Consider the following 12,989-nt stretch of genomic DNA (forward strand, 5'->3'; position numbering starts at 1 on the left):
ATATATATATATATATATATATATATATATAGAGAGAGAGAGAGAGAGATAGCCCAATGTTGAAGTTCATGATGTAAATCTTCTAGCAGCTACAGTGTCCAAACCGCTCAATAAAAGAAAATCCTGGTGAATTTCTGTTTGACAGTTTCACACATTAATTTTGTTTTTCTCACAGCTTTTTTGATTTGATGAATTTAGCAGCTTATAAACTGATTTCAGCTCTATGGTTGCAGGATGTGAATATTTATCTCATTCACATGCTTCCGTGTTGCTGTTTCCTGTGTTTGGTAGAATACACAAGAAACTGCATCTTGTGGAGCTCTAGTGCAACAGTAATTTAATAAACATTTAGTCATATGTTGCTGCACCAGATTAACCCCTCCAACAACTGCCGTTTATCACATAAAACCCACATGTTGAATTTTTAGTTTCAGTTGACACAAAAATGAAGGTTTTACCAGCTGTTTTCTCAGAGATGAGCTGTGTGTGTGTATGTGTCTGAATGCTGTTGCACAGTTGCAGGTGCACTCAGAGAGCCGGAGGTTGCGGTAAAGTGGAAAGTTGTTTCTCAGCACAGGTCGCTCTCTGCAGGCTGCTCTGTGACCACATCCTGTCCTCTGCTGTCGCTCTCGGCTCCTCTGCAGGTTTCATCACCCACTTAGTCTTTGTCACCAACAGCAGCTTTGACCTTCTTCTTCACACAGATCAGAGCACTGACTTCCTGTTGATGTGTGGCTGACTCCTAACTTTCCAACCAACAATGTTTGAACCCCCACAAAGAACTTCTTTTTATACATAAAAAAAGAGAATGTAGATCTTAATCACCTAAACCTAAGCTGTTTCTCCATTATGTGGGAGAAAAATAGCTAGCTTCTCAGAAAACAAGCTCTAAGGAGGAACATATATGATCTGGAACAAATGATGCATGTGACGAAATGTGAAGGGGCGATAGAGTAACTGAGATGTATTGTCGTAGATGTTCTGATCCAGTTTATCATTTCTCTTATATGAATGTGTTTGCCTTTTAATAGTCAGTGAGAGAGTTTTAAAACATAGAGATTGACTTTCAATCATTTTCCAAATAAATTGCTATAAGAAAGAACATCCATGACTACCAAAAATTGTCTTAAACAGTTTTATTGAAAGATAGATTAAGCTAAACAAGCATTTACTAAGGAACTTTGATTGCATGCCATTTATTAGTCTTTAAAGTAAAATAACCTGAAAAATCCAAATACAGTATAAGATACTAGTTTTGAAGAAATTCAGCAGATAAATGTTGATTATATACAGACTGAAGGTTTGAGTTCAGCTCTCACTTGTTCTGCTTTCCACGTGAACTCTGCAACAGACAAAAGCACAGAACAGCTCAGTGTCTCCAGCTCTTTGAATTATTTCTTCATTCCCTTCCAGGAGAGTTAATCAGATGTGAAATGATGAGACCAACCTGAAGTTTCCAGATCACAAAGCAAACAAAGACTCCATAGAGGCAGCTCTTCACGATCAAAACGACGTAGGACAGTTTGGCATTCTGGGAGATGTGCAGATATTTCTCTGCAGGAAAGCAGATCAAACTTTATTAAAACTGTTAACATTCAAATTAGGTTTTCTAAACAGCAATGTCATGATTGAAGGACAATAGCATGCTGTATTTACCTCGACCAATGCCTTTGTCTTTTTTATTTGCTGTAAGAATAAAAACAGAATATACTGTTAAAAACGGTATCTTATGACACAAATATTAAGTGTGTGTTTTAATCTTACATACATGAGATTGAATCAGAATAAGGGTTGTTGCTGCTTCCATTAAAGAAGTTAACGGTGCAGTTGAACACAGTTTGGGGATTAAACCAGGCCTCAGCTGGAACCGTCAGTCTGCTGGTGACTGTGTAAAACTTGTCCTTCTTGACGGCAGCACTGTCTGTCGCCACACCATCAGTGACACTTTGCCCGTCAATGTTCCAGGACACGCTGACATGATCCGGGTAGAAACCAGAGGCCACACACACCAGGGTCTTCTTTCTTTTGCTTCTCTTCTTTTTTCTGCACTCATTATCTGAAGGTGGAAGAATCTTTACTGTTGGAGATTTTACCTCATGGTCTTGTTCTGCCAGGACAAAAAAAAAAGTGACAAATAAATTCACAAATTTAAACTACGTATCTACAATTGAAAACAACAACAACAACAACAAAAACAGACAAGAACTCTTTCAGAATCAACACTCATACTAAATCTTTGGTCACCACAGAGGACAAAACACAGAAAGTTGATCTTCCCAAGAACTGTCCACTGGCTCAATATTCTTCTAAAACTTTGCTTTTGCAACTCAATCTCTCCGTCACATGCAACCTTTTCTTTAAGCAGCCTTTTAATTACCAGCTGGTAACTTACGGATACAGACAACTTTTCTACAGATTTCAAACACCTTCTTAATTCTATTTACTGAGACATTTTAGCCGCAGATTCAATTTAGTCATAGTCGCAAATTTTACAATTATTTCTGCAATTTTTATAGAACAGTTTACAGTTTACAGCACCAGATTATGAGTCTGAGAAATATCTTAACTGGGTGTTAAAACAGTGATCTTTACAACTATTTTATACAAATAAGTTTTCTTACCCAAAACTGTGAGTTTGGTTCCTGTGCCAAAGTAAGCAGGATTGTAGTTGTTCACACTGATAAAAGGCTTCATAAAAACTGCTGTAGCTCTTAGAACTGAAAGCTTTTCTTTCCCTTTTCACTTGAACTAAACAACTTTTTGTGCACAAACCTGAATCAGCAACACAATCCTACTGAACCGAGTTATTTTTTAACAGTTTAAAACATGATTTCAGGATCATTTAGGAGAATGAGATTTAAAACTAAAACCGAGAGATATCAAATGATTTTCAACTTACAGTCCACAGATAAATTTGAACGACTTTTAAAAGTTTCCCATTTTTTTCCTTTATGTTCTTACCTAAAACAGTGAGTTTAGTTCCAGCTCCAAAGTAAGCTTCTGACTGGAAATTCACAGTGGTTCACAGAGCTGATCAAAACTAACAGAGGAAGAATTTGGGTTCAGAACCAAATGTTCTGGAAATAAAATCTTTGACTGACACAAGGTTAACAAGACTTCAAATCGTTGTTTAAAAAAACTTAATTTACACAGCCCTACATCTTTTCTTGTTCTTCTTCTGCAAATCAAATGTTATTTGTTATTTGATTTGTCATTTTGCCTGTCTTCCTATGTATGTATGTATTCTACAAATAAAATAATAAACATTTTATAATTAAAAGTTAAATTTTCTTACCTAAAACGGTTAACTTTGTTCCTTTACCAAAATAAGCCTCAGAGGCAGAGTCACAGTGCTGAAAGCAGCTGCTCTTTTGCTGCTGTAACTTTGAACCAACAACCGCAAATTGTTTTACAAAAAATATACAATAAGAAGACTGAAGCTGGCTGTCAGTTTCTACAGTTTTTAAATTTATATATATATGTTTGCAATAAGCTTTATTCTGACAACGTTTGAATTTGAAAACAAAAAGCACTGAGTTGCATTTTAACAGCTTTGTTTGCTTTCTGTGTTTTAGAGAATTTGATTTCTTACCTAAAACAGTTAACTTTGTTCCTCCGCCGAAGAAAGCTTCAGCGGCACCACCGCTGTCACAGTGAACATGATCCGTGCTCAAAACAATCAAGCTGCTGCCTTTTATGTGCTACTTTACCTCAAAAATGTTCTAGTTTTAAATTTTAATGCTCTGTTAATTTAAACATTAGTTACTGATTTACTTTTATAAAAGTTTAATATAATGTAAAAGATTACATGTTGACATCTCACCAACAACAATCAGTTTGGTTTATCACAAGACCGATTAAATCCTGAGATTGGACTGTAAGAAGCTCTACAGCACAGAGTTTTTAAAAGAACAACTTGGAAAATGGTTGTCATTCTGGGATCACTACTGTCTGTTTTAAAGACTTTATATATAATGTGTGTGTCTTACCTAAAACAGTCAACTTTGTTCCAGCTCCAAATTAAGCTTCATTATAACCAGTGGCACAGTGTTCAGAAGCAGAGCTCAAAACAACCCAAGACGCTGATTTTACACCCTAATATTTAGCTGCTGTTGGGTGTTTTCAGTATTTAAATAATTTTTCTTTAATTTAAAGCTACATTCTTCAGAACAAAGTTTTACTTACCGAGAACAGTCAGTTTGGTTCCCTGACCAAAATAAGCTTCGTAATTGGCACAGCGCTTCATCTTAATATCAAAAAGTACTGAGCTGAACTTAATGTATAAATACTAACACATGTCATGATTCTATTTTTCCCCTATAAATAAAGATTTTGGTTTATTTATTTAATTTTAATCATCCTTCACTCACCTAAAACAGTCAGTTTTGTTCCATTTCCAAAGTAAGCTTCGTTGGCGTTGTCACAGTGCAGTAATACTGAACATGTAACTCTTTCTCTGTCACATTTCTCTTTAAAACATTTATGCTGATATTTCTAGCAGAACTCAGACTTTAACCAAAGTATCATCCATTATAACACAGTACGAAGGAGAAATATTTACCTAAAACTGTCAGCTTGGTTCCTTGGCCGAAGTAAGCAGGCTCACCGTAGCTCACAGTGTTGTGAGTCCAGTTCAATATGTGATGTTTTTAAATACAATAACATCTTTTTTTCAATTATATTTGAACATTTTCTCCAGTTTAAGTCTAAAAAGTGACCTGAACATTAGATAAATGCAACTTACCCAAAACAGTCAGTTTTGTTCCGTTTCCAAAGTAAGCTTCATTCATGTTGTCACAGTGCAGTAATACTGAACATGTAACTCTTTCTCTGCCACATTTCTCTTTAAACATTTATGCTGATACTTTTAGCAGACTTTAACCAAAGTATCATCCATTAAAACACACTACTGAGGTGAAATATTTACCTAAAACTGTCAGCTTGGTTCCTTGGCCGAAGTAAGCAGGTTCAGTGTAGCTCACAGTGTTGTGAGCTCAGTTCAATATGCCATATTTTTTCTTTTTTCCAATTATATTTGAGCATTTTCTCCAGTTTAAGTCTAAAAAGTGACCTGAACATTAAATGAATGCAACTTACCCAAAACAGTCAATTTTGTTCCATTTCCAAAGTAAGCTTCGTCTCTGTTGTCACAGTGCAGTAATACTGAACATGTAACTCTTTCTCTGTCATATTTCTCCTTAAACTTTCATGATGATACTTTTAGCAGAACGCAGACTTTAACTAAAGTATCATCCATTAAAACACAGTACTGAGGTGAAATATTTACCTAAAACTGTCAGCTTGGTTCCTTGGCCGAAGTAAGCAGGTTGAGTGTTGGTCACAGTGTTGTGAGTTCAGCTCAATATGTCATGTTTTTAAACAGAACCGAATCTTTTTTCAATTATATTTGAACATTTTCTCCAGTAAAAGACTATAAAGTGACCTGAACATTAGATGAATGCAACTTACCCAAAACAGTGAGTTTTGTTCCATTTCCAAAGTAAGCTTCAGTTCCAGTGTCACACTGAGTGTCTCCTCTACCAAAAAGTCCCAAAAGTCTCCACAATCATCTTGTTCTGATATATTTGAATAATCCAGATGATGAAGAAGGTTTTAGCATGCAGGTTGAGCTTCATAATGTCCCAATCGTTCTCTTTTTTAAACATAAGCGACTCATGATCCAAAAGCTGCATGTATGAAATCAAGGATTTATCTTTTTTTTAAAAACTTGTTTTTTACTAACTTGTCAAAGCCAAAGTGTCAAAGCATCCTGCACACCTTCAGATGATGTATTTTTCTGCTCTGACAGGCGTCCTAACCTTCAATCAGCCGTCTAAACAATGGGTGTTAATGGGAGGAGGTTTTTGTACGACGGCTCTATGGGATTGTATCACCGTGGCCCCCTGTCCCCACGGTGAAAAAACATCACACAAAAACTTTGTGTCTTTCTCTGCCTCTCCTCTCTCCCTCCCCCACCCAGGGCCTCCATATCTCAGCCTCCATCAGTGTGTGTGTGTGTGTGTGTGTGTGAGAGAGCAGCTGTGCAGGTCGGGCTGATTGACGAGTGAAACACACTCCGACATGACTTCTGCTATTTCTGTCACAGCTAAGAAAAGAAGACACAACAGAAGGACGGAAGCTGCCTTTAGTTTTTGTTTCTTTGTAGCTGCTCACAGGAAGTGACATCACTGCTGGTCACAAGTCTTCATCCAATCAGTCGTCAGAGGCCAACATGCACTCACATGACAAATATGATGGGTGTTCCTTGAAATGATTCTTGTGATTCTTATTGTGACCCTAAAAATGTCTTAAAGTTACCAGCATTTTACTGGTCAAATAAGAAATATTACATTAGAGGCAATTATTTAAGTTAGTGGAATATATTACAAAAATGTCATTAGGTTTATAGAAATTATGTAATGCCATAAAAAAATTTCGCAAAATGAGTTATTTCATCTAAACTCAGAGTTTCCATTGTTCCAAAAAAATCTTAAATGGGTAATAAAAGGTAGCTATTTTATGGACTTTAAAGTCAATTTTATTTCAATATTGTCTAAATATTGACTGTTAGTATTAGAGGACACATTTACAAAAATGGTTACTTTGCAATTACAAAATTTACTGTTTTTTACAAGCTATGAAGCCTTTCACATCATAAACAGAAAAAAGTGTGCTCAAGAAAGAAGATAAGAAGTCCACCTTTTTTTGTGTGTGAGCCAAACAACTGAGAACCACACCAACATTTCAGTTCTGAAACAAACATTGACTATATATAAAGCTGGAGATCACTGGATGATCTTTCATCAGGTTTTTTAGCAGGGAAGTCTAAGGAGCACACAAAGGATTCTACAAGGGAACACAGGTATGTTTTAAATACATATTTTAAAAAAACACAGGATTTGCACAGGAGGTTAAAGCGAGAATGATCATCGTATGACATTTAACAACCCAAGGAAGAGTAGTGGTTAAGCTCAGCCTTTAATACCATCTGAAGTCATCAGAGTTAACTATCAGCCATGCAGGACTGCCCAGAGGAAAAGACCGCTTTCTCAAAGTCATCCTAAAAATTAAGAGGTAAATGGAGAACAGAGCAGGAAAAATGAAATTGTGACATGTTTTTTAGATATAGGTTTAATACAGCAACCTGGAACCGCTGTGGGATTAAACTATTTATTAAAGACACTTTAAGCAGATCCAAAATGGGGATGATAATTAGGGGAAACCAATCTTGTAACTGTCTAGTTGGGATGGGATGTAGCAGATATGCTGATGGTTGGATGAAACTATCATTTTTGACAATTCAGAGAGCTCACCAGGACAAAAACAGACAAACACAAATCAGGTTCTGATACTTTTAAATCTGTTTCATTTGACAGGGAGTCAAAGCAATAATTGAAAGGATGGTTGGAATTTCTTTCTAATATAAATAATTTTACTTACAAAGAATTTCAAAATGTCATCACTACCTAGAGTTATTGTGATACATGGCTCAAGAAAGACAGGACTTTTCATTTGTCTAGCTAGGGTTGTTTTTATCCTCTATTAAAGATGAATAATATATTGTTTTAGTTTTATGAAAGGCTATCTCTCCAGAATAAATAAAATTCCTAGCATGCTGGTGTAGATTGTCAGTCATCCAGGAGATGGTAAATCCAAATAAAATAAAAAAATAAATAATTGAAAAAAAGGAAACAGGACTTTAGGACAAGACTCACCTGTAAACCTACACCTCAGGAATAAAGGACAATGTTGTGAGGACCAAAGTTTTCTTATTTTGTACAGAAAAAATAGATGGGGCTGAAAGAAGTCTTTTAATACAAATCAGAAAAACAACTTTAAACAAAGGAAGATGTCTTGGATTTTAGCTTTCTAAAACTTACAATGCAGCATCAAGCATGACACCTAGGTTTTTTTTTTTACCTCTAATTCACAATTTCATGCATGTGACCAAATCATATCTCTGTGAGCCATGCAAACAAAGACCCTAATGACCCTCAGGAGGAAGGGAAGTGAGATTAATTTGCAAGTGAATCTAGTTTGCACAACAGAGCATTTTATGCAGCTTAAAGGTTGGAACTCCACACTCTCCAGTTCTGAACTGAGAAAGCTCCCTGGATGGAAAGGAAACATCTAAAACTACAGAACAGAGGTCCAGTTTCTCTTTGTATTTTTTTTTATCTTCTGTGTTAGTGAAGCACCATTTCCCCTCCAACTTTCTAGATACCTGTTTTAAAGAATACAACTCTAAATTAAAGCAAGCAGTCAGCCTCCTCTGACTAATCATTTTCTTTTTCAGAGGAGCAATTTTATCAAATGATATTTGCATTGAAGTTGTGATATCACGAACAAGATAATCTAAGTTGTTTCTCTCTGTTGCAAGAGATAGGAAATTAATAATGGAAGAGATTCTTTAGGTTTGGTCACAGCATTTCCTGATAAACGTCTACTATAATGAAATTTATTCATAGTTCTTCTGGCATGGGCAGCTTCCACATCTGGAAAGGCACTATCATCAGACAGGTATATACTGTCAGGATTCATGTTTATGTTTATATTTAGAACCTCTTCTGTCATTTTGTTTGTAATTCTTGTGCTTATTTTACTTCCTTGTGTCTGCCAGTTTCCCCTTTGTTTGGTTTTTGGTTGCCTTTTCTCAGATGTTCCTAGTCATTCCGTTTCATTAGGACTTCTTTTATATTGTCTGTTCCCCTGTATCTCTACAGTCAGGCACTGACAGCTCATGCTGCAGTCCAGTTTCTCCTTTGTGTCTTCCCAAGCTCATAGTGTTCCTAGCTTGTTTATGTTTCTGCCTCATCAGCCTTTTCCCCTGTGTCATCCTGCATTCTGGGTTCATCTTTTCAAACTGTGGCATAAACAGGTTTTAGAACAACATCTGTTCCCAACCAGACAATGCCTTTGTAGGTTAAGACCTTACATATTTCATCAAGACGATGTTAAACCTCAGACTGCATCAGTCCAGCAGCATGGCTTCATAGTAGAAGAGTCCAGGAGCTGAACTGACCTGCCTGCAGTCCAGACCTCTCACCAGCAAAGACTCAGGACTGTTGAGCAGCTAGAATCCTTCATCAGAGCAGAATGGGACAACATTCCCTCTAAAACCTCCAGCAGCTGCTCTCCTCAGCTCCTGGATGTTTACAGAAAAGGAGAGGCTTCACAGTGGGAAAAGTTACTTTTTGAAATGTGTTGCTGTCATCAAATTTACAAATATCTTATGTTTTCCTAAAAATGGTGCTCTTAGTTTAAACCCTTAATTTGTTTACTATGTTCCATTGTGAATGAACTATTTTTATGTAATTTGCAAAACATTGCACTCTGTCTTTTGTTTACATTTTACACAGTGTCAAGACTTTTTTCGAATTGGGGTTGTAATATGAAACAAGCCACAGGTCCTTCCTGCCTGTGTGTCATGTGCTACAGACTGATTATTTGTATGAATGTGTGGTCTGACTGCATCACTGTGACTGGCAGCACAGTAGTAGGTGCTAGTGTCATTTGGAATCAGCTCAGTAATTTGAAGAGAAAAGTTATTTTTATTTGCATCGATAAATGACTCGAAATGTCCATCAGGTTCTCCGTATTCTTTTTGGAGGAACTGTATTTCAGCTCCGTGGTGGTTCTGTCGGTACCACAACATGGTGTAGCTGCTCATGCTTTCTGTACCCATTCTGCACTCCAAAGTCACTGTTACTCCTGGGGGGGATATTTGATCTCCAGACTGAAGAACTACAACAGAGAGACCTGCAGCACAAAAAGTGAAACATTTACATGTGTCTCACACTGAAATAAAACGACTGGAGTTAATTATTCTCAGCCTTCTAAATAAGGCTTGATATGAGATAAATTCAGCACCCACCTGAGTTCATGAACAGTGAGAGATAAATAAGTGAAACAAACATGTTAGTGATGATCCTTCTCTCCCTGAATGAAGCAGCTGATGCAGTCGTCTCTGTTTAGCATAAATAAAAAAACACAGTCACGTGATCACAGGAAGTCAAATCTGTGACTCATTCACAACTTCATTTGACATGAACGAAAAAAAAATTGACATGCATTCCATTCAATTACTGGATATCCTAGATTTATTTTAATTACTTGATTTGCAGTTGCTGTAAAAATGCAGCTTAATTGTGTTACACTGCAAAAAAAAGCAGGGAAAACCTTTTTTTTTAGTGAGCGGTCGGTTTAAACCTCAACAGTGTCTGCTGGCAGCACAAAGGTAAACAGCAAATTCTGACAGGATGGTTCAGTGAACCGTAAAGGCTGGTTTAAGGCTGGTTTATATGTCACAAGACGTAAGCCATCCGATCTCTCACTAAAGGGGTTGTGAGTTGTTTTTTTTGCATGGAGATTTTATAATAAGAGAGAAACTACAGGGGAGAAGTCCTGGGAAACCTCTCTCTGGTCCCACAATGCCAAAACAATTTTCTTCCTGGTGGATTCTCCATTCCTCCGTCCCTGTACAGATTTTTGCTTCCCTTACCACAGCCAAACTTTTTAATAAACAGATTGAGACAGTAAATGCTATTTGGCATTTGCTAATTTGTCACAAAGAGACCACTTCCGTTTCTGACAGACAATGCATAATAATGATCAAAAATGTGTCTCTTCACTGTCCTATAAAGGCTGGTTTATACTCCCAAAAGATGTGAGACATTTTATCTCACTGACAAGGTTGTGTGTAGAAAATTATGTTTGTAAGATGTGACTGTCCTAATTCAGCTCAGAGAAAAGATTAAGTACAAATGAAGGACTTTCATACAAAAGGATTTCCAAGGCTCTAAACATCCTTAGGACTTCTGTTAAATCCATCATCAATAAATGGAAAGAATATGGGACATGTAAACCTACAAAGAGCAGGCTGTCCTCACAAACTGAGTGACAGTGCAAGATAGAGAATAATGAAAGAGGCCTGTGAGCACCCTAAAGGAGTTTGAAGCTTCAGCAGGTGAGATGGGAGAGACTGAGCTACAACAACTATTGATCAGGTTCTTCAACACTCTGAGCTTTATGGGAAAGTGGCAAAGAGACAGACACTGTTGAAGAAAACTCAATTGTTTCGAGACTCTCAACACGCTACTACTCGAAAAAAAACATTTTCCCACTTGTATGGTCTGAACAGGTGGAGGTGTTACTGCACTCGCAGCTGAGAGCTGTGCAGCATTTTAAACTGCTGCTTCCACTTGACAAGCAACGGTTCAAGTTTTTTCCAATGAAAGGTCCACTTCCAGCAGTAATGTATCCTTCACAGAGCTGAGATAAGTGTTAGTAATAAGCTGATATCTTATTAGTTCACTTTCCGTCACTCCAAAACTACATAGTGCAGTTAAAGCCCTGAGCCCAGCGACATATTAGCTCACAGTTTCATCTGCATGTTGCACACATTGTCTGAATGCATGTCTGTACACCAATACATTAAATTTGAGGACAAAATGTCTTTTAAGTGCAGCCAGGGCTGCAGTCATGAGACAATGGTTACATTCATAAACTTTATCTCAGCAGCTGTGGAGATGCCATTACAACGCATGTTGTTCTTATTCTCTAACGTTTTTTTCTTTTTTCAATGCAGTCTCTTCTGCCCAATGCTGTCACAGCAGCGCCCTCTGGTGACAAGAAGTAATAACAGCAATAGAACAGAACATAAATGCAATTATTGTGTAAACCTGAAAGCACAATATTATCATCCTCTGTACCATGCGTTTGAAACACCTGGGTGAACAGGACACATGATCATACATTCTCCATGCAACTAATAGACTACAAAAGCTGCTGTATTTATTGTACTTTTTAAAAGAGAAGTACTTTGTCATTAGTGTGTGTTTGTATTGTGATAACTGCTGGTTAAAACGCAGTGCTTGGATTCACACCTTCCCTGTCTGCTCTGTAGGTGTCAAATCTATTTCAGACTAACACAAAAGGCTTTTTCACAAAGACGAGCCCATCTTTATGCTGCCTCTGGCCGCTCACAAATCATCAGCGGAGCTCGTCCCACACAGACATGAGCTTTCAGAAATGAGGAAAGCATGGCAGAACCAAAAAAGTCACAGAACTGCTTTGAAGTAGAATGCAACACATTAAATGTTTGACAAACGCCTTTCTCGTATAATTTTCAAAACGTGACTCAGTTTAGCAATTTTCTTTGTGTTTAACTAAATTTTTAAACTAAATGCAAACTTGCTGTGTGTCATTATTTATCTTGCCTTGGTAATAAATCTCTTTGTTGCTGTTTATCCTCGACGACCGGGTGGTCACATCACTTCATCACATTATTAAGCCCCAAAGCTAGTTTATCTTTTCACCAGTTGACCGTTTCGCCTCTGGTAATACTTCACTTTGCTGCACAAAAGTGCATCGATGAGGTTGGATTTAAACCCCCCTCGTTGCCTTCATTAATTTAGAAACCACACAGAAGCAGCCAGAAGACATTTAAGTCCCAGCTTGAGGTGTTTTGTGAAAAAGCCTAAACAGACCAACAGACACTAGACTGATATTACATCCTGGCTTTCAGGTGGTGCGCTGTAATTTATGATTTTCATTAATAATTTTATCATAAAATAATAACTTTCTTTATATGTTTAAGAATAAATAATATTCCTAACAGGGTAATAAAAAGCCTGGGTTTTATATGGGTAAAATTACATTGTTGACATTTATTGTCACAAGATTCAACAAAAGTGAAAACTGTCGAGGTGGATGGTCTGTCAGCTGTTTTCAACATGTTTATAAGATTTTTCTTTATTTTGTTTTTGCCATATGATTTATTGCACTGTAGCAGGACATTTGCTGTCATTTCGAACATGGATGTGAATGTTTTTGGTTCCAGTTCATCCATCCATCCATTCTCTTCCGCTTATCCGGGGTCGGGTCGCGGGGGCAGCAGCCTAAGCAGGGAGACCCAGACTTCCCTCTCCCCAGCCACTTGGGCCAGCTCCTCCGGGGGAATCCCAAGGTGTTCCCAGGCCAGCCGAGAA

At 37.3% G+C, this 12,989-nt stretch overlaps 1 protein-coding gene across 1 annotated transcript; it reads right to left on the minus strand.

Moving 5' to 3' along the window:
- Nucleotides 1-1,121: 1,121 nt before the first annotated feature.
- On the minus strand, nucleotides 1,122-9,960 carry LOC108235151 (T cell receptor beta chain MC.7.G5). The gene is made up of 7 exons (XM_025006447.2): nucleotides 9,875-9,960; nucleotides 9,470-9,759; nucleotides 4,186-4,273; nucleotides 1,769-2,107; nucleotides 1,657-1,686; nucleotides 1,448-1,554; nucleotides 1,122-1,342 (listed from the first exon to the last, which is right to left on the minus strand). Exons 1-7 carry the CDS (start codon nucleotides 9,915-9,917, stop codon nucleotides 1,316-1,318), a joined length of 924 nt encoding a protein of 307 aa, XP_024862215.1. The 5' UTR covers nucleotides 9,918-9,960; the 3' UTR covers nucleotides 1,122-1,315.
- Nucleotides 9,961-12,989: the final 3,029 nt, after the last annotated feature.

The sequence above is a fragment of the Kryptolebias marmoratus genome, linkage group LG10 (genome assembly GCF_001649575.2).
Source record: "Kryptolebias marmoratus isolate JLee-2015 linkage group LG10, ASM164957v2, whole genome shotgun sequence".
NCBI lineage: Eukaryota > Metazoa > Chordata > Actinopteri > Cyprinodontiformes > Rivulidae > Kryptolebias > Kryptolebias marmoratus.

Coding starts and splice junctions, on each gene's coding strand:
- LOC108235151 (XM_025006447.2), bottom strand. CDS start 9,917: ATGTTTGTTTCACTTATTTATCTCTCACTGTTCATGAACTCAG. Junction 2,108..4,185: donor AACCAAACTGACTGTTCTCG/GTAAGTAAAACT, acceptor TTGTCCTGGCAG/AACAAGACCATGAGGTAAAA. Junction 1,687..1,768: donor TTATTCTGATTCAATCTCAT/GTATGTAAGATT, acceptor TTATTCTTACAG/CAAATAAAAAAGACAAAGGC.